This window comes from Myotis yumanensis, unplaced genomic scaffold, assembly GCF_028538775.1.
Source record: "Myotis yumanensis isolate MYYU_CA2020_CCGP unplaced genomic scaffold, mMyoYum1.0.hap1 SCAF_1, whole genome shotgun sequence".
NCBI classification, from domain to species: domain Eukaryota; kingdom Metazoa; phylum Chordata; class Mammalia; order Chiroptera; family Vespertilionidae; genus Myotis; species Myotis yumanensis.
The window spans coordinates 31873652-31898548 of record NW_027223752.1 but is presented as its reverse complement, the minus strand read 5'-3'; the positions used below and the strand labels follow the sequence as shown (position 1 = coordinate 31898548).

The 24897-nt window shown below is 44.0% G+C and overlaps 1 protein-coding gene across 15 annotated transcripts in view; it reads left to right on the top strand.

Annotated features, from left to right (window-relative positions):
• SIPA1L1 (signal induced proliferation associated 1 like 1) overlaps positions 1-24897 on the top strand; it is a 433934-nt gene that overhangs the window by 387827 nt on the left and 21210 nt on the right. For 11 of the 15 annotated variants that reach the window (XM_070417275.1, XM_070417272.1, XM_070417279.1 and 8 more), the window contains 5 exons: positions 2795-2944; positions 8012-8136; positions 10417-10479; positions 10899-11017; positions 13967-14409. In XM_070417275.1, coding sequence (XP_070273376.1) covers positions 2795-2944; positions 8012-8136; positions 10417-10479; positions 10899-11017; positions 13967-14409 — 900 coding nt within the window. The remainder of the gene's footprint in view (positions 1-2794; positions 2945-8011; positions 8137-10416; positions 10480-10898; positions 11018-13966; positions 14410-24897) is intronic. The other 4 variants (XM_070417283.1, XM_070417282.1, XM_070417281.1 and 1 more) reach the window with 2 other exon arrangements.

Here is a 24897-nt window from a genome sequence, read left to right as displayed (position 1 = left end):
TGGGAGAGGTCTTAATGGAAAAGATTAAAGGGACATCCATGCCCAGATAAATGTATTGATCTTTTATCAAAACACGTTACCCAAAGTAGGGATGAGCTAGTGTTCCAAGACCCAATGGTCTGACCCATATCCCTGCCCACACATAGCCCTCTCTCGACCCTGGCCTCCTAGTGAGGATGCCAGCCATGTGGTTCGCCTGTATTTCTCTGAATCTGTGTAGCAGGGACCAAATTGGTGATGTTAACAGGAGGACCTTAGGAACTCTGCCTCTTTTCCTAGCTTCTCATTGAATTGCCCAAGGACCCAGCATCCCAGGTCTCTCCTTGCCCATTTCACACTCTGTAGAGGAGGCATTGCCAGTAAGTTCTCTTGCCATTGCATGTCAGATCGATGATACAGGTACAGGGGTACCTGGGCATAATTCTGCCATCCCCTTTTCTCACATTTAAGAAAGCGTGTTATCACCTTGAATGTGTTATAAGTGTTTTTAGCAAATTATTCCCCCAATCTTGGCACTTTATTATTAGAGACCAGCTGTTTGTCATCTGATGTAAACGCACCATGGTTGAGTACCCCTGGCTTGGGCCACCTGATGTAACTGCGGGCCCTTATCCTGAACCGCCGCTCCATTTCCTACACTGCGGATGGGAATTCTCCTTCAAATGTGTGTTAAGCAACCAGAGATATAAAGATACATAAGGCTCACTCCTGCCCTGTAAGGGCAGAATCTAGTTGGGGAAATAGACACACGTAAAAGTAATGATTGCATAGGGAGTGCTACAGTGTGCAAAGAGCAGGTTGTTGTGGGATTGAGGTTCTAATTAATCTATGAATTCAGGCCTATCATTTTGGAATTGGGCCTTGGGTAGAAAGGATTCTCTGTGAGTAGAAAAGGGAGGATGTTCCCAGCAGAGAGGACAAGCTAAGTAAAGATACGAATTTGGTGGGTGAGTCTGAGGACTGGGGCATGCTGCATGTGACCAGGATGGAGGATGCATGGAGGCAGGTGAAGAGCAGGGAGATTAGGATGGAAATGAGGATGCACTTGGGCAAGACGGTCCAGGGCCTGGCAGAGGGTGCCAGGGATTTGGTCTTCTGTCCTGTAAGCAAAGGGAAGCTGTGGAGAGGTGTTGGCAGTCAGAGGACTCAGATGGTAGGGGCACTGGAGGCCTGGGATGGACAGAGTGTGGACATCAGAAGACCAGGTAGAGCACTGTTATACTGATCCAGGCAGAGATGGAGGCCCTTAGAGGACAGTCGGCCAGTTGGAGACTAGTTCTCTCCCTTGTCTTTGTGTTTTACAGACTAGAACCCAGGGTGCCTGACCACAAGGTTTGGGCTCTGTAACAGATGAACATAAATTAGACCAATTGACTGTGGAAGATGAGAAAAGTGGGGAAGGGATGTAAAAACATTTAACTTGGAATAACAGATAGAGGAGGGGCAAGTTTGGGGTGCGAGGGGTGGGAATGGGAAAAATCAGTTAGTTTTTAGGGGGTTTGATTGGAATTGCTGGTGAGGGTGCCCCATAGGGATATCTAGGAGACAGCTGGAGATAACGGGCTTGTCACTGAGAGATCTAGCTCTCGCGTCAGCTCTGTCCTTAGGGCCTAGATGGATTTGGGAGTCATGCATTTTGGTATCTGTCCTTATTCTTTTTCCATTAGAAAGGCTTCTCATTGTGATTCTGTTATCCCTCCTGTCAGCTTCCTGTACCTGAAACCCCAGTCTGCCCTGCTGTGGAAAGTTTAGGGGTTCACCGTGGGAACCTGCCGTACCTCAGTGAACCGGGTTCTTCCCCAGGGCCTCTACACTTTGATGCAAAGTCATCTGACCGTGCAGACCCGTGGCCAGCTGTCCTATTAGGGAAAGAACGCCCAGCCTTCCTGGAGGGCAGCAGTAGCTTAGCACAGAGTGTGGCCGACTTAGAATCAAGAGGCCTGGCTTATTGAATGAATGACTTCGATGCCACTTCCTCAGTGATAAACTGGAAGTGACCTGCGACAGGAGTCGAATGATGTGTGCCAGCTTCCGTGTGATTAAGGTTTAGTTCTCACCTGGGCACATTGTCAGCGTCACGTTGATATTCCAGTGCTTACCACGTTCCTACTAGAGCTACTGGAGTAGAGTATCTGTCCTGGCTACAAAGCTCCAGTTTCTGTCCCTTGAGCCATCAGCAGGGTGAAGGCCCCATAGCTTTTGAAATAGATGTATTAGGCGAAATTCATTAATTAAATTTAGTTAAATTTCAACAACTGCAGTTCTAGGCACTTTTTGTCATAGAGGTTTTTATATGGTGATGCTACTATCAACCAAATTCATAAATACTAAATAGCAGAATCTGAATATTCATTTCAGACTCTGAGTAATAAAATTAGAAAACAAAGGAGCATACAAAGAATGTACCAGTCTCCCCCTGGCCATGTACTCTGGGAGAACCAGTGTGAAAGTGGAATTAATTGCTGTGTTAATGTCACTGGGGTTCAGTTATGCTCTACGCTGCCATACTAGGAAACCGCCTGCGCAACTCAGCCTATTGAATTCTGGCAGCTTTTGGAAACATACGTGTTTTTCCCCGTTATTTTTTTTTCCACCCCCTTCAAGGCAGTTTTCCAGTGGTTCCCTGAGGGAGTAGTTGCATGGGGATGGTTCTTGTGTAGGCTTCCAGCTGGCTTCATTTTCACCATCTCCATGAAGCCACTGCCTCTGTCGCATTTATATATTATCCATCATGCCTGCCTTGGGACTCTTCCCTTTGAATTGTTGACTTCATATTTTTGGTTTGTACGTGCAGGCTGTCTCCTGGTTCGGACATCTACGTGACGGTCTCGTCCATGGCTTTAGCGAGATCCCAGCAGTGCCGTAACTCCCCCAGCAACCTGTCTTCGTCCAGCGAGACTGGCTCTGGCGGGGGCACGTACAGGCAGAAATCCATGCCTGAAGGGTAGGTGTGCCCCAATGTGCACGGTCCTAGTTGACATTTCTGTCTTTCATCTGTCATTCAGAGGTGTAAAATGATTTCCATTCAGCCAGCCTTGATCAATTTACTACAAAAGATCAAAAGGGGAAATATGGTTAAATAATTTCAGATGGAAAAATGTTTTCATGGCTGGTTCAAACCACTTCTTGGGCTGTATATCATTCTCTGGTCTCTAAGGACTCAGTGACAGAGAAATCAGATTACACCAGCTTCTCCATGATATATGTTGCCTATTTTCATAGTACAGTTTTGTCATTTCTTAATATGTCCTCCAAAGTGAACTCAGCAGTATCCTGCTTGAACTGGTTGGAGTTTGTTTTGCTGTTACAGTAGCAGAAATGATCATAAGATCCAAAGCTTAAAATTATTTTTTTTCACACTTTAAAAGTCTTCTGTGATTTCAGCCTGTGGGTTGGTATATGTTTTTCATGGTGTTTGTTTGTTTTGAACACTAAACACCCAAAAGTAACTATTTGCTTCTGAAAAGACTTACAAGTAAAAAACTAAATGTACATGATTTCAGAGGCTACTAAAAAGGAGAAAATAATGGGAATGTCTGAAGCCTGGAAGAATTAGCAGCAAAGCATTACATGGTGCACAGAAGCTTTAGGCTTTGCCCAGAGGAACAGTAAGGGAGCAGCAGTGGCTTCCGCCAGGGTATCCTCCCCGTGAGAACCTGACAAAGAACCTGGGACCATTTTAAGATCAAATATAAGGAGTTGATAAAAACTGATGTTTCCATTCCGAGTTTTCCCCATTTTAACAAATGCACACAGGATTTGTTTATTTTCTTGAGATTTTACCATGTTACACAATAATCATGCTTATTACTAAGAATACCTTCATAGTGGGTATTTTTATCTGTAGTGCTTTGTTGGTTTTTACAGCTATTAAGTTTGATTTCTTTGTTGTTGCAAAATGTTTATGTTAGCAGAAATTAGGTAATAAAACCACTATAAAATATGCTCTCCCCCCCATCCTCAGTGTCTCCCCCAGGATTCCCTTGGTAGTATCTTTAAAATGTGCATGTCTTATTTTAATTACTTCAGTGACAACTAGAAAAAATTTTAGCTCTTTTTCATGAGTTTCTGCAAAAGGTTTTATGAGTTAAGTATTATTATGCCAAACCACAAGCCCAACTAATTATTTCTTGTTTTAATTAGTAGATTTTAAATGGCCTGGTTTGACTTCAAAAATAAGAATTCACTGCAATTTCAGTGTTGGTACAACAATCTATCTATATATATATAAAGGCTAATATGCAAAGTGTCCCCTCGGGAGTTCAGCCGGAAGACTGGGAGTTCAATCACTCGCTGTGACGTGCACTGACCACCACAGGGTGGTGCAGAGCAAAGGAAGGCCCTGGCCAGCAGCCGGCAGCTGGCAGCTGGGGAAGGAAGGCCCCAGCCGGCAGCAGGAAGGCCCTGATCAGCCCTGATTGCTGGCCAGGCCTAGGGACCCTACCCATGCACAAATTTCGTGCACCAGACCTCTAGTAAAATAGAAATGAACTAGCAACAGTAACAAAAAAGCATCATTCTGTCTATGATACACTTTTAATGAACCAAAAATGTGAGCTGAAACGTTCACATTTGGTGAATCTTTATGTTAGAACCATGATTTCAATGCCCTGGGCTGCACAGTTTTTTTAAGGAGGTGGTAGTTATGCAACTTGATGTTTATACTAACTCTGCCATCGGTGGTATTGAGGGTTTTGCCCGTTGTTTGTGAGCTTACCCATGACTATTTACTGTACTGTATGATGTCCTTTTTTTTTTTTTTTTTTTTTACATATGTTTTTATTTCAGAGAGGAAGGGAGAGGGAGAGAGATAGAAACATCAATGATGAGAATTGGCTGCCTCCTGCATGCCCCCTACTGGGGATCAAGCCGACAACCTGGGCATGTGCCCTTGACTGGAATCGAACCTAGGATCCTTCAGTTCGGAGGCCGATGCTCTGTCTACTGAGCAAAACCCTCTAGGGCTGATGTCCTTTCTAAGGTGGATACTTTGCAAGATGAGGATGATACTATGGGAGAAGAAGAAACTTCAGGGTTCCTTCACTGGCTTAAAAATTAAATCTACATGAGACAGATCAAAATGAGGAAATAACCAAATTCAATTACATACATACATATGGGAACCCCACATACATGCGAGGTTCGAAACAGAAAGAGAAAATGAGGTATATCTGACCTTCAGAGCTAAGAATAAGGTCAGGCACCTTGGGGCTTCAGGAGGAGGAAGGTCATCACAAGACAATAAGAGCAGATGTTCAGTTAGTTTGCCCTGCCCTGAGGATAGGTGAGAAAAAGTTGTCAGAGATAATCTCCTGTGGGCAAAGCCCCTAATTTAAGTTCTTCTAGGTAGTTAAGGAGAGGGCCAAAGTTTCTCTTGAGCCCAAAGGATCTCAGTTGCCTTTAGCTTAAAAATAATCCACATTCCACAGAGTTACTTCTTGGGGTTACTCAGTCTGAACCCCTATGATTCAGTGTTTCTGCTGGATCCCAAGCAGTGTTTGCCTGTATCAGTGATGCAAGAGCAATTGGTTCCCTGTCTAATTCACATGTATAATCCCAAAAGTTGCCTGTCCTGAGAGGAAAAGGGTCACAGGAGTGTATGTAGTCTGATCCAACTCATTAATAATAAACTTTTAAAAGCTTAAAGCGTGCGATCATGACAGTTGGTCAGTGTGCAGTCATTGCCCGTAAATGTAGCCTGCTCCTTTGTTGTCCTCTCCTGTCCCAGATTCAGGACCTGGTGTCTGCATGTGTGTGATGTGTCTGCCCACTCCCTTGGGTGAGGATATTGAGACCATCCAAATCCGCTGAGAGGTGAAATTTAATAAGCTGGTTAATCCTGCCTGCTCCACTCAAGTGGGCGGACCAAAGGCACCTGCACACGTTTAAGATGGGAATGAGAGGCCGTCATAAAGCAACTCTCAGGAGAAGACATGGGGTCTGCTCTGCCATCCTTGGGGACTTGTTTTTGGGCCACACACTTTGAGGAATGTTAACAGGGTAGGGCATGTGCAGAGGGATGGAGGGAGGGAGGGAGGGGTAAATGAGGAATTTGGAGACCGGTGTGAGAAACATAACTAGGGATGTACAACCTAAAGGTGAGAATTGTGGAGGTGAGGAGGCACACTTATGTGAAGGGTTACACTTGTCTGTGAGGGCGACAGAGACCAATAAATGAAAGTTACAGAGAAGTTTCCAGCCCTTTATGAGGGAGCTATTCAAAGCCGTGAGCCTGCTCTGGAGAGCAATGGACCGGCTCCTGGTCACTGAACGTGCTTCATTTATCAGCCGGATGATTACTAAAAACTCCTCCAAATCTGAGCCTTCAACGTTAAGTGTTCCTCCAAACAAAAGTAGAGTGAAGCTTCGAAAAGAGGCACAACTTGAACAGGTTTGTCTGAGCTCCTCAAGAGTAGGGTCCTTGTGTCCCTAATGCCCTGCACGCAATGAGTATGTAATGAGAACTGAAATTAAAAGTCCGTGGGATGAAAATATTTTAAAGGCAGAATTTAAAGACAGCCTTACGTTATTTGAAACCAGATAGCCAGAAAAATGCTCGGCTTTAAATTCAGAGGTTTAAAAGGTCCTTAGTTGCCTCTGCTACCAAAAAGGTAAAAGCAAAATTGCAGTCTCTGTGCCTTTGTGAAAAAGTCATAATTTAGTGCAAATTTAGAATAGGGCCATTTCAAGGATCTTCACTGTTCTGAACTAAAGAAGCACCCTACTTAGGGAGGAGAGGGCAAAGATCATAATTAGTGACTGCTTTTTTTTTTTTTTTTTTTTGGTAAATGCACAGTTATTGAATTTTTCCTAAATCAAGGTTTTTGGTTTTTACAATAGAGGTAACTTTGTTTAGTGAGGCTTGTGATTGAGCCTGTAAACAATTGTCATTTATGCAAAAGCAACTAGGGAGATGGTATTGGAGGAGTTTTACGAAAATATGTTGTAGACTTCTTTACTTTGCAAATGCTTTCAACTAGCTTTTCCTCCCTGGATCCATATAATGGAATTGCCTTTTCTTCTTCTTCTTCTTTTTCAAATAAAGAAATGAAGCTGAAACTTAAGTAATTTGGAGTGGGAGAGCCAGGACTTGACTCCACCAGCACCACGTGGTGGTTCTCCCCAGGCATCTATCAGTTTGTAGTAAATAAGACATCTGTCATATGCATCAATCCATCAGGCCTTGTGTAGTCTTTCATTGTATAAGTTCATTAGTTAACCATACACAACTTTGTAAATTTCCACATGAACGTTTGAATTTTACACTCTGGCCCTTTTTCCTGGGCTCAGGCAGGATTTACACGGCTGGTAGTGCTCATCAAGTTATATGCTTTAATCATGTATTATATGTTTGTTCTACACTGGGAAAAATAAAACTGGCTGATTGAATAGCTAAACAGTCTTTCCAGAAATAGACAATTGCCTTTACAAAAGCCACTTTACCTACTTGTAAGTTGCCCTCCCCGAAGCAGTTTATTTTGAAAGTGGTCTCTATATAAATGATAGCAGTCTTTGTCTTTCAGACCTTAGAGTGCTCAGAAAATACTAGTTCCCAGAATGAATGATTTAGCAGATTTAGTTACTTAGTGATTAGCAGATTACTGAGTTACGAGAAACCCCTGACATGTACCAATTGGAAGATACACATGGAACATTGGGATGGTGAAAATTTCCCTTTGGCTGTGTGTGAGTGACAGTCTGTGGTTGGCTACACAAGGGCTAGAAGACTTTGGTTTCTTACTCTGTTTATCTTAAGTTAGCTCCGTCCTGATGGCTCCTGGCCTTGTTTACAGTCTAAATGCTTAGCCTACATACCTTTCTGAACTGACTACAGCAAGCACAGTTCCAGCATCCACGTTCACATGCACAGGGCTGACTGGACAGGTACAGACAGGCAAGTGAAACTAGTAGTACCTGTCCTTAGAGTGAGGTTCACTACACCCAGGCTCCTTCCCTTTATGGGTGAGGTTTCTGATGTCCTCTTTGCCTTTGTTTGGGGAAATCACCACAGGTTTGGAGTCAGCCGCAGATCCCCAGCCTCCATTGACAGGCAGAACACCCAGGCAGATCTTGGTGGCAGCGGAAAATCCACACCCAGCTGGCAAAGAAGTGAGGATAGCATTGCCGACCAGATGGGTAAGTAATTAAATTTCTACAAAAAGCTAGTTGCTTTTACACCAAGGTGACTTGGGCTTCCTCCTGATGATGTCATCAAAGCATTCTGTTATATAATATAGCCCTGGTTAATAAATGTGAGTGAGAATTAAGTCTTGGTTAGATGAACAGCCCTGGTTAATAAATGTGAATGAGAGTTAAGTCTTGGTTAGATTATGTATAAGTGAAAGCAACAAATAAGACCTGGGAGAAAAGTCAAGGAATTCTAAGTGACCCTAAATCTAAAAATAGAAATGACATAGGAATTTTTTTTTCAGAGCCCAAATTAAATTGCCAGACTGCCAAACCACATGTCCTAAGTATCTCCCTCCCCTTTCATCTGTCTTTTTGTTTTTGCCTCTTACAAGTGCCCTGAAAGATTTGTTGGTATTCTTACAAGGAGTTTAAAATAAATACATAAAATTTTAAAAACTATGTTCAAAGTGGGAAAGAGATACAATTGTTGCTTAGTCACATGTGTAACGTGGTTAGTATCTCTTTCCTCCCCTATATGCTTTTTTCCCCTCCTCTGCTATTAAGCTGCCAGCTAAGGACATGTCTTAGCAGGACAAAGAGCTGGATGGGGAAGATTTGCAGGAGAGCCTTCATTTGGGTTCCTAATGCATATATTTCTCTGTATATATTTGTGGTTGCTGCAATGACACCATTACATGAGTTCATACAATAAAATTTTGCCATGAAACATGATTAAGTTTCAACACAATAGTATCATAGATTTTTAGTATCAACACAGCTGATACATCAGGGTCTTGAATCTAGACAGGTATTTTTTTCCTTTATCTTACTTTTAGTAGCATTACCAGGGGTGTGAGATTCAAAACAAATACATTTCAGGTCTGAAAAAAAGATACGTTTTAAAACAGAGCCCCACCTTTTTATCCTCCCAGCAAATGCATTGTCTGTCTCATTGTTTTAATGACTGTGCCCATGTAAAGGCACTAACCACGAACATAGAAGGAAGTGGAGATGTATTGAGCTAAGACACACGTTGGGGAAAAGAAATATAATTCCTAGGTTCTGAAGATATGCTTTGTTGCAATAACTTCAGTGCAATGTGCCTGGTTATTGAAGCCATCTGTCCCTCCCCCTCTCATCCCATCCACCCACCACACAGAAAACCTGAGCATATTCTGCTCTGCTCTTAGCAGAATGTGTTTAAGCCCATATGTTTTGATACTGTGGAGCTGGTAACGACACGTGCGCAAAGGATCCCTTCTTCATCATGACTTTAGCAGCTTTTTCTGGCTCCTGGTGCACGCTTTGAACAAAGCTGCCAGCAAGCCCTTTGTGCAGCGTTCAGTGTCACTTCCTACTCATGGGAAGCCATGTGAGGAAAGGAAAGGGTAATTACAAGGTTCGTCCTAGACCGTATTCATTCTTGCACCGAAACCTCCCTCTAGTCTTTTTGTTCTCGCATCCCCTTTAGTTTAGTGGCATCCCACTTTTAATAGATAAGACTCTGAAATTAATATGGATGAATCCTTTTAACACACTTGTTCATCTTTTTAGTAAGATATACCTTTTTTTTGCAAGATACCCCTAGAGCCTGCCAGAAGAGCCTTTTCACCAAGTGGGGCCTTTCTCTATTCAAAATCTAAGGCTTGAAATAAAATGTTAAAATAAAATAAATTTGTGTACGTTTTTACATTCCAGAAGACTAACCCAGCCTTTTCTAATGGGAACCTCAGAAGGAAACTCAGGGGCTTAGTTATGCCATGCTAGGGAGAAATTGATAAAAATAATTATGTCTTGTTACTCATTGCACTGTATTGAGTCTGTAAAGGCTTAACCTTTACACACTCAGTTTGTAAGAACAAAATTCTCTAATGATTTTCAGGTCACTCATTGACAATATTGAGGAGAGTCTTACTTGTAAGCGAGACCCACCCCCTACCCCCCACCTTTGTACATCAGTGTGCTATGAACTGGTGCCCCAGTGGAGACGAGGAGTGTAGCTTGCTTAATGAACTCACTCATCTCCGTGGCTGTCCATTTCTCTGTGCCTCTGCTTTTGGAAATGGTTGAGAATCAGAGCAAAAGGGTATGTTGCCCAGTCCATTATGTGTTAGGAATGGTGTTGCCGAAGTCCGGAATTGTTGCTGTTAGCTAGCAGTGTGTGAAAGAAGTAAAATTGCTTACCTTGCACCTTTGGAACCCCGTCATGAACGCCAGCTTGGACTCCAAAAGGAAGCAATTGTTTTAAGTAAACTAGTTGCTGTGTGTCTTTTCTGTTGTGCTTAGCTTACAGTTATAGAGGACCTCAGGATTTCAATTCTTTTTTCCTCGAGCAGCATGAATATACAGGTAAAATATTTCCAAGGTGTCATGGTAAGTAACACGTGATTGCATCCATGCCTGTCTAGGTAATGTAGACCAAGCTAGGTTAGCTACACTTTGCAGTGAATGAATCTCATAAATTCAATCCATGTATTTTAGACTGTTTCCCAAACCAAAAGTTGATTTCTAACTTTGCCGCGTTGTTCATGGCCTTTGGTTTGGTGGTACTTGGCTCTGCTCATGTGGTCACCAGCTGCAAGCTTTACCCATCAGCCACTTAGTTTCTGACATGCTGTCTATTGTGTAAACTCTCAACAAGCTTATTGCTGAAATTCAGAGTTTGCTGGTCAGTGAGCTCAGAGGTGCCGTGGCAAGCTGTCTTCATTTGTCGACATGTGCTTGGGTCTGCTTCGGCCTGCACCATAATGTCCTGTGCTGTGTTGCAGAGCCGACGTGCCACCTCCCAGCAGTATCGAAGGTACTGCCCACGTTCCGAGAGAGCCCCAGCGGGAGGCTGATGCGGCAGGATCCAGTGGTTCACTTGTCTCCGAACAAACAGGGGCATGTAAGTTCACTGTAAAATAATAGGAGTGGTAGGTGCCTAGCGATGCACCTTCCTTGTGATGGCTGTGAAAATGGTACAGGTCTGCTCTGCTCTTCCTCCCACGTGGTCAAAGAGGAAGTCATCCTGGCAGAAGGGGGCCTTTGCTGTCCTGGCCCTGGGCTTTCTGCTGCCAACAAGGTTGCTTTGAGATAAATTGAAATTCCTCTTTGGTATGCACCTGCCACCCCATCATCTGGGTGAAAGGCCAGGTGATCCCATCACAAACAGTCCTAAAATGTTATGAATTGAAGTGTGTGAGAAATGGACTTTACACAATTGCAAGCATGAGGTATGGTTGAACAGACAACTTCCTGACAGCTCCCCCTACTGCTTCTCTTATCTTTCAGAGCTGCACACATTTTTGTCCTTCACCATCGTGGCACACAGTTCCTTACCACTTACCGGTAGAATGGGGAATGGAGGTCATCATTTCCTCCCCTTTCAGTGCAGTTGGTCTCTTTGGTCTGTCTGCTCACTGAAATGTGTGTTTATATTTATGTCATTCAATAGGGTGAGGAAAGACTGTCTCATATTCACTAACTTACAAGATGCTCAGAGATGAGAGGGCTCCTCACAGTTTTGCTCTAATGAAATGAATATGGGAGCTGAAAACACAAGAGGGGAGCACGTGTGTGCAAGCACCCACACAGGCTGTGTGGGGAGGTTTACTGACGAGACGGGATGTTGTCACAGTTCTGCTTATAAATGGGAGATTGCCCCAGTCAGTCTGTCCATTTCCCCACCTTCATTACTAATCGGTATATTGATTACATGGTAAAATAATATTTGGGATAGGTTGGGTTAGAGAAAACATATTAAACTTAATTTCACCTGTTTCTTTGTACTTTTAAAAAATTGACCACTAGAAAACTTAAAATTTCAGTGTGGTTCACGTACTGTTTCTGCAGAAATATGTTGCGTACTTTTCACTCTCAGCCCGTCTCAGTGCAGGCTGCCACGTGTAAGGTGCACAGTGGCCACACGTGGCTGGGGCTGCCAATTCCACAGACAGGTGCAGGGCTGAGAAATTCTGCCCTCAAATACTAAAAATAAATGAAGGTCTGTAACACAAACGTTGTTGCAAAAAACTAGAGTAGCACTGGTAAAATAACTGGGATTGACTCTTGTTTAAGAAGGAGAGAGCTTTATTTTTGCACTTTGAAATGAAACTTGAGTGTCCTCCTCCTGCCGCTATCCTTAGCAGACACACACACACAATTCCTTCTCTCCACTTTTCTCTTAAAATACCGTTTTATTCAGCTATCCTTGGAAATCTTATTTCTTTGGTAAACTACAAAATATTCTAAGTAACTAAGCCACTATGTAGAAAGGATTCTGTACTCATTTTATTAATTGAGGTACAATTCACATACCTTAATATTCACTCATTTAAAGTGTACAATTTAATCGTTTTTTAATATATTCACAGGGTTGTGCCACCAGCACCACCATCTAACCCTAGAAAACTTATCACCCCAGAGAAACCCTGTACCTCAGTCATCGCCCTGACTCTTCCCTCCCCTCCAAGCTCTCGACAGTCACGAACCTACTTTCTGTCCATGTTGAAGTGTCTATTCTGGACATTTCACACGAGTGGAACAGAATGTGTGGCCTTTTATGTCTGGCTTCTTTCACTCAGTTTTGCATAATGTTTTCAAGAGTCGTACATGTTCTAACGTGTCAGTACTTCATTTCTTTGTATGATGGAATAACAGTCCATGGTCTAGAAATACCACAATTCCTTATCCATGTATCAGCCGGTGGACACTGGGTTGTTTCTGGCTTTTGGCTTCATGAATAACGCTGCTGTAAACATGCGCATGGAAGTGGTGTGTGAACATGTTCTCATTTCTCTTGAGTTGACGCTGAGAGTGGGACTGAGCTGTTGGACATCAGCGGCCCCAGTTCCCATTCCCACCAGCAGTCCAGCCAGCATTCTTGTCTGCCCCTTTGTGTATAGCATCTCGCTGTGTGTGAGGTGTATCTCATGTGGTTTTGATTTGCATTTCCCTAGTGACTAAAGATGCTGAGTGTATTTTCATGTGCTTGTTGGCCATTTGTATATCTTCTTTAGAGAAATGCCCATTTAAATCCTTTACCCATGTTTTAATTAGGGTATTTGAAACATAAAAGTTTTTAATTTTGATGAAGTCCAGCTTATCAATTTTTTTTCTTTTTTGTGTGCTTTTGGGGTCATCTCTAGGAGACCATTGCATAGTCCAAGGTCATGAAGATGTACATTTACGTTTTCTTCTAAGAATTTTACAGTGTTAGCTCTTACATTTACATCTTTGATCTTTTTGAGTTTATTTTTCTATGTGGAAAGGATCCAATTTAATTCTTTGTGGATATCCACGTGTCCCAGCACCGTCTGTTGAAAAGAGTGTTACTCTCCCTTCCCAGCCTCCCCCATTGAATTCACTTGGCACCTCTGTATACATCATACCTCTGAGCCCTACTCAGAAAGCTATCTCCTAAATAGATGCACACTGGGGAGCTCTCTTTAGGAATAAGTCTTAGGTTCTGCCTTCTCTTTACTCTGAGCACAGTAGGTCTCTTCTAGTTTTAAAGCCTTTTGGAGGTGTCATTTTTTTCTATTTTAGGATTAAAATATTGAAGACTAATAACAATTTAGATTTTTTTTCTGATTAAAATGATCTCAGTACTGTTCATGCTTTGGCATAAGTGAAATAATGAAAAATGGGTTCTTAAGAAACCATTTCCAGCGCTCTCTGCCATTGAGCCTTCGCCTGGGTTTGTCCAGGCACCTCCAGCCGGACCTCGGTTTCCCACCATTAGAACCTTTGGCCTTGGACCCATCACTAGACACACTGCGGGTTGTTCTCCCTGTTGTTTTCCTGGTGTTCACGAGGCAGAGCCTGCCCATGAGTAACTCTGCTTCCCCTGCAGCCTGACAGCCACTACTCAAGCCACTCCAGCAGCAACACCCTCTCCAGCAACGCGTCCAGCGCCCACAGTGACGAGAAGTGGTATGACGGGGACCGCACTGAGTCTGAGCTCAACAGCTACAACTATCTGCAGGGCACCTCTGCGGACAGCGGCATCGACACCACCTCCTACGGCCCCAGCCACGGCAGCAGCGCCTCCCTGGGGGCCGCCACGGCCTCGCCTCGCTCGGGGCCCGGTAAGGAGAAAGTGGCCCCCCTGTGGCACAGCTCCAGCGAGGTCATCTCCATGGTGGATCGGACGTTAGAGGCTGAGAGCCACGGCCTGGACCGGAAAGCAGAGTCCTCCCTGAGCCTGGACATCCACAGCAAGAGCCAGGCCGGCTCCAGCCCTCTGACCCGGGAGAGCAGCACTTTCAGCATCAACGACGCCGCTTCCCACACGAGGTAACTGCCCTTTCCTGTGCCCCGTTCCCAGCCCGTCCTGAATCTCCTGAATCGAGTGCCCAGCCTTGTCCCACTTCACTTGGCTCTATAGTGTATAGAGGGGTGTTCCATGCAGTGGCAGTTATTATTACATATTTAGTGCCTTTTAATTGGCACCAAAACACTCTTCCTACAATTCTACCACAATATTATTATCATCATCATCATTATTATTTGGGGGTAGGCATTTAATTTTTACCCGAGGATGATTTTTAGAGACAGTGGAAGGAAGGGGGAAGAGAGAGAGAAACACACTGATGTGAGAGAGGCACATCGATCGGGGTACCTCCCCAACCAGGGGTTGAACCTACACCCAGGTACGTGCGCTTGACTGGGAATCGAACGTACGACCCTTCGGTCTGCAGGGCCCACTTTCTAACCACTGAACACACTGACCAGGGCCTAACGCATTAGTTTAAGCTGTGAGAAAGTTTACAGATTCAGTCTTTGTAAAGTTGTCTTTGATTTTATGAAAAATTTCCTTTGTACCAGAATTAGAATTTTGTAATTTGGGCTTTTAGCTAGTGATAGAGAAAGTAGACTAGAACAGTCTTTTGAAGATATTAAAAAAAAATCTTGACCGTATTTTTAAAAAGGCCTAACATGGCATTATTTATGATGCTGAACACACCCTTTTCATTGCCTGTCTCCCAGAGAAGATCACTTAACCCCATGTTTACATGATAATTTTTTCCCGTTAATTGGCTCCTGATAGTTATGTGGTTGAGGGTGGGGGATATACATCAGAAAAGTGTAGCTAAAATTAGACATACCATCTACTTTTCAAAATAAGTACATACTCCCCTGTATTCTTAGGTAGGCAAAATTAATACCAATTTTTATTTCTTCCTTTAGATTTGAGCCTAAAATCCAAAGTATGGAAGGATTTTTGCTTTCAGGGAGGAAACGCTCCGTTGGTCTCTTCACGGGGCTGGTGATCTTTGTGGTAGCTTCTCCTTTACCTGTTATTGTTGTCAGTCATTGATCAACTTCTAGGACAGCATCTAACCTTGCCTGGGCCTCTTTTATTATTATGCCCTAAAGAAAAAATAGCAAAGAAGCTGGATTTAGTTTTACTTTCAAATGGGAATCTAAGCACAAGATCTGTCAAGAAACTCCAGATAACCTCCACTTAATTTGGATTTGTTTAACTTGATCAGTTAAATATTCAGTTCTCTCATTGTCTCTATATTGTTACTGATAAGATTCTTGAGCTTCCCATCTAGTAAATTCCAGTTGGGCCCAGCATCTCACATGCTTGTTTCTGTTTATTGTGGTAGGTCTAGAAACACATGGCCCCACACAAAAAGGAATTGGCAAAGCAGTCTCAGTCTGGAGTGCCAGGCACCCAGTTACCTTCCCACAGTCCAGGGGATAGAATGTTGGTGCGTCGAGTGGGTTAAGGAAGTCTTTGGAAAAGTAGAACAAAAAGCTAGGCATCAAATACCATAGTAATATAATATAGAATCCTGGGGCACAGAGTTAGGGCATTCAGTTGCTGTGTTTTGACACGTGCCATCCTCCAATTAACTATAGCCTGTGCTGCATTGACTTGGAACATTTTTGAGTTCAGAACAGTTTCTCAGTTTAGATCGACTCTTGTTTCTTTGGTTTCCGGTTCTTTGTTTTGAAAGGAGGGTGTCCTTTTTAAGAATGATATTCCATCTGGGGCTCTATCTCTGCTCTAATTTGATGGTGGAAGAAAATCAGTCATGAGGTCTTGTCTAGTATGGCGTGGGCATGGAGTAGGCTTGGAAAGGGCTAAGCCTCCGAAGCCAAAGCACAAAACATCGGCCGCGCCATCTAACCCATCCGACGAATCCCAGGGGCTCTACAAAGCCCCCCTGAAAAGCAGGCACCTGGGATTGCATTTTCTGAATGTGCTGACCAGGACAGCCTGATCACCTCCGAGGATTATCCACATTTTCTGCTTTAGACTGACCATGCAGAAATTATTTAAATCATCCTGTAGAAATAACTCTTGTGTTGAAAGTCAAACTTACTGGAGAAGAGAAGAATGTAGCCTTGCAGGGATGGTGGCAGGGCCTCCCATCCACGGTAGGTGGAGTCACAGTCGTTTCTCGACTCTGGTAAACGGGATGCTGTGTGACTTCAGTCTGTTGATCGTGGCAGAGCGAGCTGGATGATCAGAGCCTCAGCAGCCTGCCTTTTCTGGAGGAAAGGGGGATGTAGCCACCAAATGCACATCTCTGGAGGAACCAGAATCACTGCAAATTAGAGTGTGTGGTCCCCGGAAGACAGGAGCCGCAATTAACAGGGAGGTTCCTTGACAGTGCATGAAAGCGCTTGTACCTGGGACTTGGTGACAAAACCCAAATTACAGTGATTAAGCTCAACTGTGTTTCTCCCTGGGCTGTGTTCCTGCCCACCCTGTCCTCCAGTCTCCCTGTTGAAGATTGTGCAGGGTTTTTTGTGGCGCCCCATGAGAGCTGCATTAATGTAGGTTGGTAATTGCATAGGCTTGTTCTAGTCGAATGTCATTAAGAGAAGCCATACACACCAACTTTCTACAATTAAAAAGTTTATTAATTGCTCTAAAGTGTTGCTTCCTTAAAAAAAAAAAAATGTTTTCTGTAGGGTTTGGAAAGTTAGGGAGAGGTTTTATTTTATTTTTTTTTTAAGTAGCTGTTTCACTTTCTAGTTTTAAAGTGAATCACACAGTAAAATGATTTGTGGTAAGCATAGGAGAGGCAAAGATACTTCTAACTTTAATACACTTTCACCAACTGGGTTACTCTTTTGCCAGAGTTCTGATCTTGGCTGTAGGCAGTGCCAGTTTGTGTGGTGACCATAGATTCCCTAGTCTAGTCCTGGTAACCAGTGGTATTGCCAGTGTTAGAACGAGGTTAAAGAATACACATTTTAAAGCTAGAAACCCCACCATGTACTTGCATATACACAGCTCTGCTGTAACATCCTCACCTGACCTGGTTGAGTGCCCAGACTTCTGTACCCACCGCATTAGCCAGCCATTCTGCCTCCTCGTGCTTCCATAGGTCCCTCAGGTAGCCTGTTAGTACCCTTATGTGATCACATACACACCTTACTGCCGTCCAGTTCAAGAGGATTTCCCACCCAGTATGTGCATCCTGAACACCTTTGCAGAGCGTGTGCCACTGTGAGCTAATAATAGTTGCTCAATTCATTTTGCTGAGCAAATAGGAATAACTTTCTCCTTAATGTCCCCATTTTTTGCATGATGTCTCAAGGCCCTTAATTAATAAACCATTTCAAACAGCATAAATCTCCAATTCCTGACTCCTAGAAACCACTATTACATTGCAAAGCTTTTTGTGCAGAAGGGTCAGCATTGGCAGAGAGCTGCAGCGCTTTTGCAGATAGGTGTATTGAGAGTACACGTAAGGTCCTGCACAGCCTGACTTTTTAGTAAAGTCGTTTCTAAGTAAGAATTTTCTTTAATCTGCAAAATATAATAAGGAGGGACTTTATTACAGCTTATGTGCACACATCAACCCAATCTGGATAGAAGTCAGTCAGTGTCTGACCTTCCCTGGAGGGGCGGGTTAGAGGCCAGGAGAAATGCCTGCCCACAGTGGTCAGTGCAGTTCAGTTTCACGGGTGTGCTTTTCTGGTTAACCTAATAAGTTAACTATTCACGCCAGAAAAACCCAATGCTTCCTGAGAGGAGGGTTGAAGAAGGACTTCTTTATATTTAGTTTACATGAACACAGAGGCATGTCTTGGGCTGCTGTGAGTGCCTCTGTGTGTGGGTACAGCTGGGTGGTTAGACGTCCCTCTGTGGCATCCTACATATGTGCATCCCTTCTTGTTCAGAAATTACTCCATCGTCTTTAACATTTCTCTCTTAAATCTCTTCTTTCTGGAATTTTTTTTTTAATTGCTTACAATTCCTTGCCTCTCTATATTTTTTAAGGTGAGAATATGGTTTTTCTAAGTTTTATGGGCTAATTCATAATTGAAGAGTGTAGCCTCTGAAATGACAAGCCCAGGACTTCTCTTCAACCTGTGGGGGGCCCAGCTCACCTTACATCTACGGATCATTTTCATGGGTCATTTTTGCCTCGTGGTTCTGCACACAGTTAACAGGCAGGATTCTTTTTTTAATTTGCAGCAGAACGACAGGCGATCTGTCCTAAGCTTTCTGTCCCCATTTCTTCCGGCTCAGGGGAGTGGGTGACTATTTTACCTAGAACTTCAGTGGTGTCTAGCTAACCTCAAAGATGACCAAACAGAACCACTGTAGTTGAAATTTCAAGTGAGCATTGAGAGAATGAGGCCTCGATCAAGCCACAGATGTCAGGTTGCATGATGCAGAACTCACCAGCAGAATTAACATTGCTTTGTTCTGTGGAGCAACTAATCCATTTATTCAGTGGATAAGGAAAGCCCAGATTCTCCAGATGCCATTCCATCATCAGACCAGAAGGATTCTGAAAGGACAGAGTCCGCCCTTGTCATATGTAAGCCATCCTACCCAGATGAGAATTTATCCATTGCTTAAAAGGATGTTACACCTAGCTCTGCTGTAACGTCCTCACCTATCCCATTGCTTCTTATGGGATGCTCTTAAGAAGAGAGGTTGCATAACCTTTTCTAAGTAATTTTAGTACTTAAGTCCTCTTCCTCTTCAAAATTTTGTCCCATGTCTACCTATTTGAAATTCCTCTAGCTGTAGCTTAAATATACAATTAAGAAAGAATAAATGGTTTTGAGGGGCTGAATCTTTTTTAAATATGATACGAAATTTGTAGGCACCAGGTCAGAGCCCATTGGAAAACAATTTTTAAAAAAGAATGGAACTTTGTAATAGCCCTCCACGTCCAGGCAAGTGGAGAGAGAAATACAGGGAACGTAGATTTGGATGCTGAGATCCAGGTCCAAGTCTTGGTTCTGTTGACCAGTGATGCTGCCTTCAGGCAGTCATGCCGTTCCACCGAGCTTGTCCCTGATCCTTAATCTAATAATACCTGGTCCACTTATTCAGTGGTGGTTTTTATGTGTTTGTTGAGAGTAAAAATAGTTGTCAAATGTATTGCAAACTGTAAATATCCTTTTAAGACAGAAGGTTTTCTGCCTTTTTTGTTTTTTTAAGTTTTCCATCGCCTACCTTAATGCAGTTATGGAGCTACTTTCTCTTTGACAAATATGTATCTCCCTCAACTTCTCTTTTATGTAACCGATTTTATACTCATACTAGGAACCTGGTGCATGAAATTTGTGCACTGGCAGGGGGTAGGGGGGAGTGTCCCTCAGCCCGGCCTGTGCCCTCTTGCAGTCCAGAACCACTCACTCCTTAGCATCTGCCTGCTCGCTGCTCCTTACCGCTCTGCTCGCTGCTCCTTAGCGCTCCCACCACCACTGCTGCGCTCTCCAGCTGTGAGCCCGCCTTCTGGCTGAGCAGCGCTCCCCCTGTGGGAGCACACTGACCACCAGGGAGCAGCTCCTGCATTGAGCGTCTGCCCCCTGGTGGTCAATGCGCATCATAGTGACCGATCATTCTAGTTGTTACACTGTAAGGGTCTCTTAGGCTTTTATTATATAGACTAGGGACCAAGTGCAGGAATTCATGCACCTTGAAAGGAACTATGGGCCACGAGACTGTGGTGGGCACAGGTGGGGGTCTCAGCCCATCCTCCACGCCCCCGCCCAGCCCCTCCCGTCATGGCTCCCAATCCCCTGTCTGCTGGCAGCCTTGCTCCTGCCGCCACCCCTCCCAGGTGCTGACAGCGTGAAGCGATTGGTGCCGGCGCCAGTAGCGGGTGCAAGTGAGGCCATCACCATCAGTGGGTGAAAGTGGCGGCTGCTGCCCCGATCGTCCCTCAGGAGCAAGGGGAGGTGGAAAAGCCCTGAGGGGTGATTGGGGTTGGCACCGGGTGCCGGCAGCAGGTGCAAGCAAAGAATTTTCAGTAACCACCAGAGGCTCACCCCAATGACAGCTACCTGCTCCCTGCCTTGGTCTGGCGCCCCCCACTCACCTGCTCCACAATCCTACCGCTACCGATGCCCGCCATGTTCCACACACGCCCCCTGGTGGTCAGCGCACGTCAGAGTGACCGGTTGTTCAGTTGTTCCACCGTTCAGTCTATTTGCATATTAGCCTTCTATTATATAGGATAGGATTTTTGCTTCTCAATTTTCCTTCTTTGTTTTCTCTATCCTTTTGAAATGCCAAACCTGGACATGACACTCTTTTCAGCTGTGCCTAATAAAGTGGTAATATTTATAGTTATCTTGGTAGCTTCCTACTAAGTAGTTCAGCATTACAGATGCATTCAGCTTGCTGTCCACAGTGACCCCTGAGGCCTCTTCTGCTGCATATGCATAGCCTCATCTCCTATGCTTTATGTAGTAGTGTGCTCTTGTATTTAGTAACTATCTCCCTGTGACAGATGAGCAGTTTTCTCTACTGCGATCATTTGGCTGTCCTGTTGCCAGTTGAATCATTCTGACTTAACTTATTTCTTTTCTCCCTAATCACTTAGAATTAGTGTCTTCTGAAGCCCTCCTAAATTGTAGGGCCCAGTATTGGAGAGAATAGGCTACTGCTGGACACCGTGGGAAGCCACAGACCTCCTCAGTCATTATCCTCCACATTATCTGTCACCCGAAGGCTTGCTTGTTTGTACAGTAATCACAGGAAACCCTACAGCTTCCTCCCCTCAGTATAGGCCACCATCCAGCCTTTGCCACAGCCATTTGGCGGGTGACTAATTGCCGCTCTCCCCCTTAGCAGGCCCAGCCTGACTGAAATCCGTTCCTTTGCGTCCTACCTGCACGGCAGGTGACTCCAAGTGTTTCCCTCGGTGGCTGTCAGCAGCACAGCAGTGGCTAGCAGGTGCTTCCCACTGGAGGGTGGTCTCCGTGACGATGCAGATCAGCTCCCAGGCCTTCACAGCTTGGGCACTCAGGGCTCAGATTTAATGTTCAGCTGCCCTGTCCTGTGTGCAGGGTCCCCAGGTCAGTGTATGACTTCCTTTGTCAAGTGACGCTGCCATGTCCTTATACCCTTTCTGCGCCCTCTCCTGTAAAAGAGCCAGCTGCGGTGCATTTGCTCATGGTTTCACCAGGTGAAGATGAGCAGTTTGGATGGATTCAGGTTGTCCCAGAGCCTCAGTTACCTCGTTGCCTCTTCTCCTTTTTCTCTGTGGGGTATCGTGTATGTGTGTGCATCCGCTCTTCATTTTCAAAATTCATGTTGTGGAATGACCAAATGCACCTAAGGTTGCTCCAATTTCAGGAAAGTGGAAATGTCTTGTCATTTATAAAGCGTAAAGCCAGCCTCCTCCTGTGGAATCCAGAAACACCCTGACTAAATTTTTAGTGGTTTCCCCAGTTTGGCCGTGCTCATGGCTAAATGCACTTTTGATATAACGAGAAAAGAGCAGAGGTTGTTGTTGCCACACATACATACCTGTTGCTGTCTCTTCTTGTTCCATCACCGTCTCACACAGTCCCATAGTGAGACCTAACTTGCCATAGGTAAAACCGCATGGTGTTGCGTTACCAGGAAATCTCCAAGAGAATGGAACAGGCCAGCCACACAGTTCCCCTTTGAAAGTGTGAAGCTGATAATGTCATTTTAGTTGTTTTGTCTCTTCCTCTCAGAGAAATAATGTTTGGAAAAAGCTCCAAACACTGTATACATTATTTATTTATTGCTCTTTCCTTTTACATGTCTAAGCCTTTTCTGTAACTTTCCCCATTATGCAGTGTATGCATTTGGCTAAAGCCAGCATAGCTATTTAAAACATGGAGGAATGATTTGTAAGTTAACAAATGATACAACCTACTTTCTATTCTCATGGCTAATTATTTCTGTTCTGACCAAACATTTAGGCTTTGAAAGCCTCAGGGTTTTGAATACCGATGTTATCATATCAAGATACTTGTTGCTGAGAAAGATAAAATATGGCCAATTCAAATGTACAGTGGTTTTCAGCATGAGTCAGGGACCACAGCATCAGCTGGGCACGCCTTAGAAGTGCAAATTCTCATGTCGCTGCACCCCACCCAGCCTACTCAGTCAGAATCTTGGGTGGGGTCCTGTCATTTCTATTTTAACATTTATTTAAAGTGTGAGAACCAGCTCCAGTCATTCTGACACGCTTGCACTCACTTGTGGATACTAACCAAGGCAGGTAAAGCATGCACGTGACTATCCACGCTGAGAGATGTGTACGTTAGACCCTGATTCTTTGCATTACACGGTGTGGAAATCTGCTTCAGACACTAACCACGGCATCGCCACATCCGTGTTATAAATGTGAATGGGGTAGTATATCAGGTGAAAAAATCGGCAAACCAAAGATGGGATCTTGCCGCTAAGGAGCTAACAAAAGCCACAAGCCTGTCATTGTTTTAAAGTGTCCCCGAGGCTGCACTCCCACCACTGCGGAAGCTTCTCCCTGTGTCGATCGTGTGGCTGTTAGCCTGGTCTCCCGTGTTACCCCTCTGAGTTTGCCTGCCTCCGTCTTTGTGTCTGTCCCTCTTCCCTTTTACTTCTGGGTCACCGTACCCGTTCAGTCTCTCTCTGTAGCAGAAACATGCTATTATTTTGTTCTTACTGACCTAATGTACTGCACTTATGCAAGGGTTTTTCATTCCCTTTTAATTTCAAAAGCAAGCAAGTGGGATAATTTGTTACCAAGAGGTAAAAGCTAAAGGAGATTGCACTGCTTTTCAATGTATGTGAGAGAGATTGTGAGGGTATTTTTCCTTCCCCCTTGAGCTCCTTTTGCTTTAATTTTGTGGGTGTGATTTCACTGAGGTACAACGTGCATGCATGAGTGTCCATCGAGATGACTTTTCACAATGCAGACATACCCACGCAGTCACCACCCAGATCAAGACCTGGAACATTCCCGACATCCAGACACCCTTCCTCCCCCACGCCTTCCCCAGTCACTCCGCCTCCTCCCGGTGTAAACACAGCCCTGACTCCTAAAATCCCAGGCTTGGGATACCAATTTGGGGCTTTATAGAAAAGGAATCACACCATATGTTTTATTCTGTGTCTGTGTCTTCAAGTCAGCCTTATGCTGGTGAGATTCATGCAGGTAGCATGAGTTTGTTTTCATTGCTGTAGTATAATTACATTGTGGGAAACACCACAACTCATTTATCCACTCTACTGTTGGTGAACATTTTGAGGGTTTCCAGTTTGAGGATATCACAGATTCTTATATGTGATATTTGGTACACGGTATGTATGGATTTCTTTTGGGTGTTTACCTAGGAGTGGGATTGCCAAGTCGTAGGAGATGCGCACACACACACACACACACATTCAGTTGTCACAGAGACTGTGAACCAGTTTGACGTGGCTGTAACAGATACCACTCCCACTAGTCATGTATAAGAGCTCTAATTGATTCACATCCTTTCTAGCACTTAGTATTGTAAGTCGGTAATGTTAGTCATGCTGCTGGGTGTGCAATGGTCCCTCCGTGTGGCTGTAATTTGCATTTTCTTGATAGCTGATGGCACTGAGCACCAGTGTTTCTTTATTTTTTTAGCTATCCTCTTTTGTGAAAATCCTATCAAATCTTTGCCCATTTTTCTATTGGGTTGTCTTAGTCCTGTATTCTAGATAGGAGCCCATGGCTGGATATATATTTTACATACAGGATGTCCCCCCAAAATGTATACACACTTTTTTCCGATAGCTCAATAGGTGTTTCTTTCTTTTCAGATTTAGCCCATTGGAATTAATAATTATTCAAAGTGTGTATACATTTTGGGGGACACCCTATATGTTCTCCTATTCTTTATCTTTAGATGAATAAAAGTCCTTTTAATGGCAGTCCTTTCCTTTATGATCCCATTAAAGAACTTCTGCTTCTATCAGAAAAAATGTTCTTCCACGTTCTAGTCCAGAATCTGTAGATTTACATGTAAATACACAATCCAGCTGGAAATGATTTTTATGTAAGGGCTGAGGTGGGAGTTTCAGATCCTTTTCAGCTGTATGTGCTACCTCAGAACCATTAGAGTGCAGGGGTTTTTGTTTATTTTTCTTTTCTTTTTTGCTTTATGTATTTTCCCCTTAGTTTTCTATTCTAGAATAGTTTCTGGTTTACAGAAAGCTGCACAGGTAGTAAAGAGAGCTCCCCGGGCCCCTTCCCAGCCTCCCACGTGACTGTAGTGCATTTGTCATCAGTGAGGATGCCATAGTGATATGTCATTATTAGCTAAGGTCCGCATGTTGTTCAGACCAGGACCATCAGTTTTTGATGAATGAAACTGCAGCTGAGGGATGCTTTGAGGCCACATCCTCTTATCTAACTCTTAGTAAGCAAGTCTATCATCCTAAGGAGTCAGCTGTCTTTGGTCCCAGCCTGAGCTGGAGAACTCAGCAGGACTCCTGGAGTGTGAACTTGGGTCCTGTGAGATGATGGGTAGGGAGAGCGGAAATCCTCAATTAAAGGCCCTCAGGTTGTGCTCAAC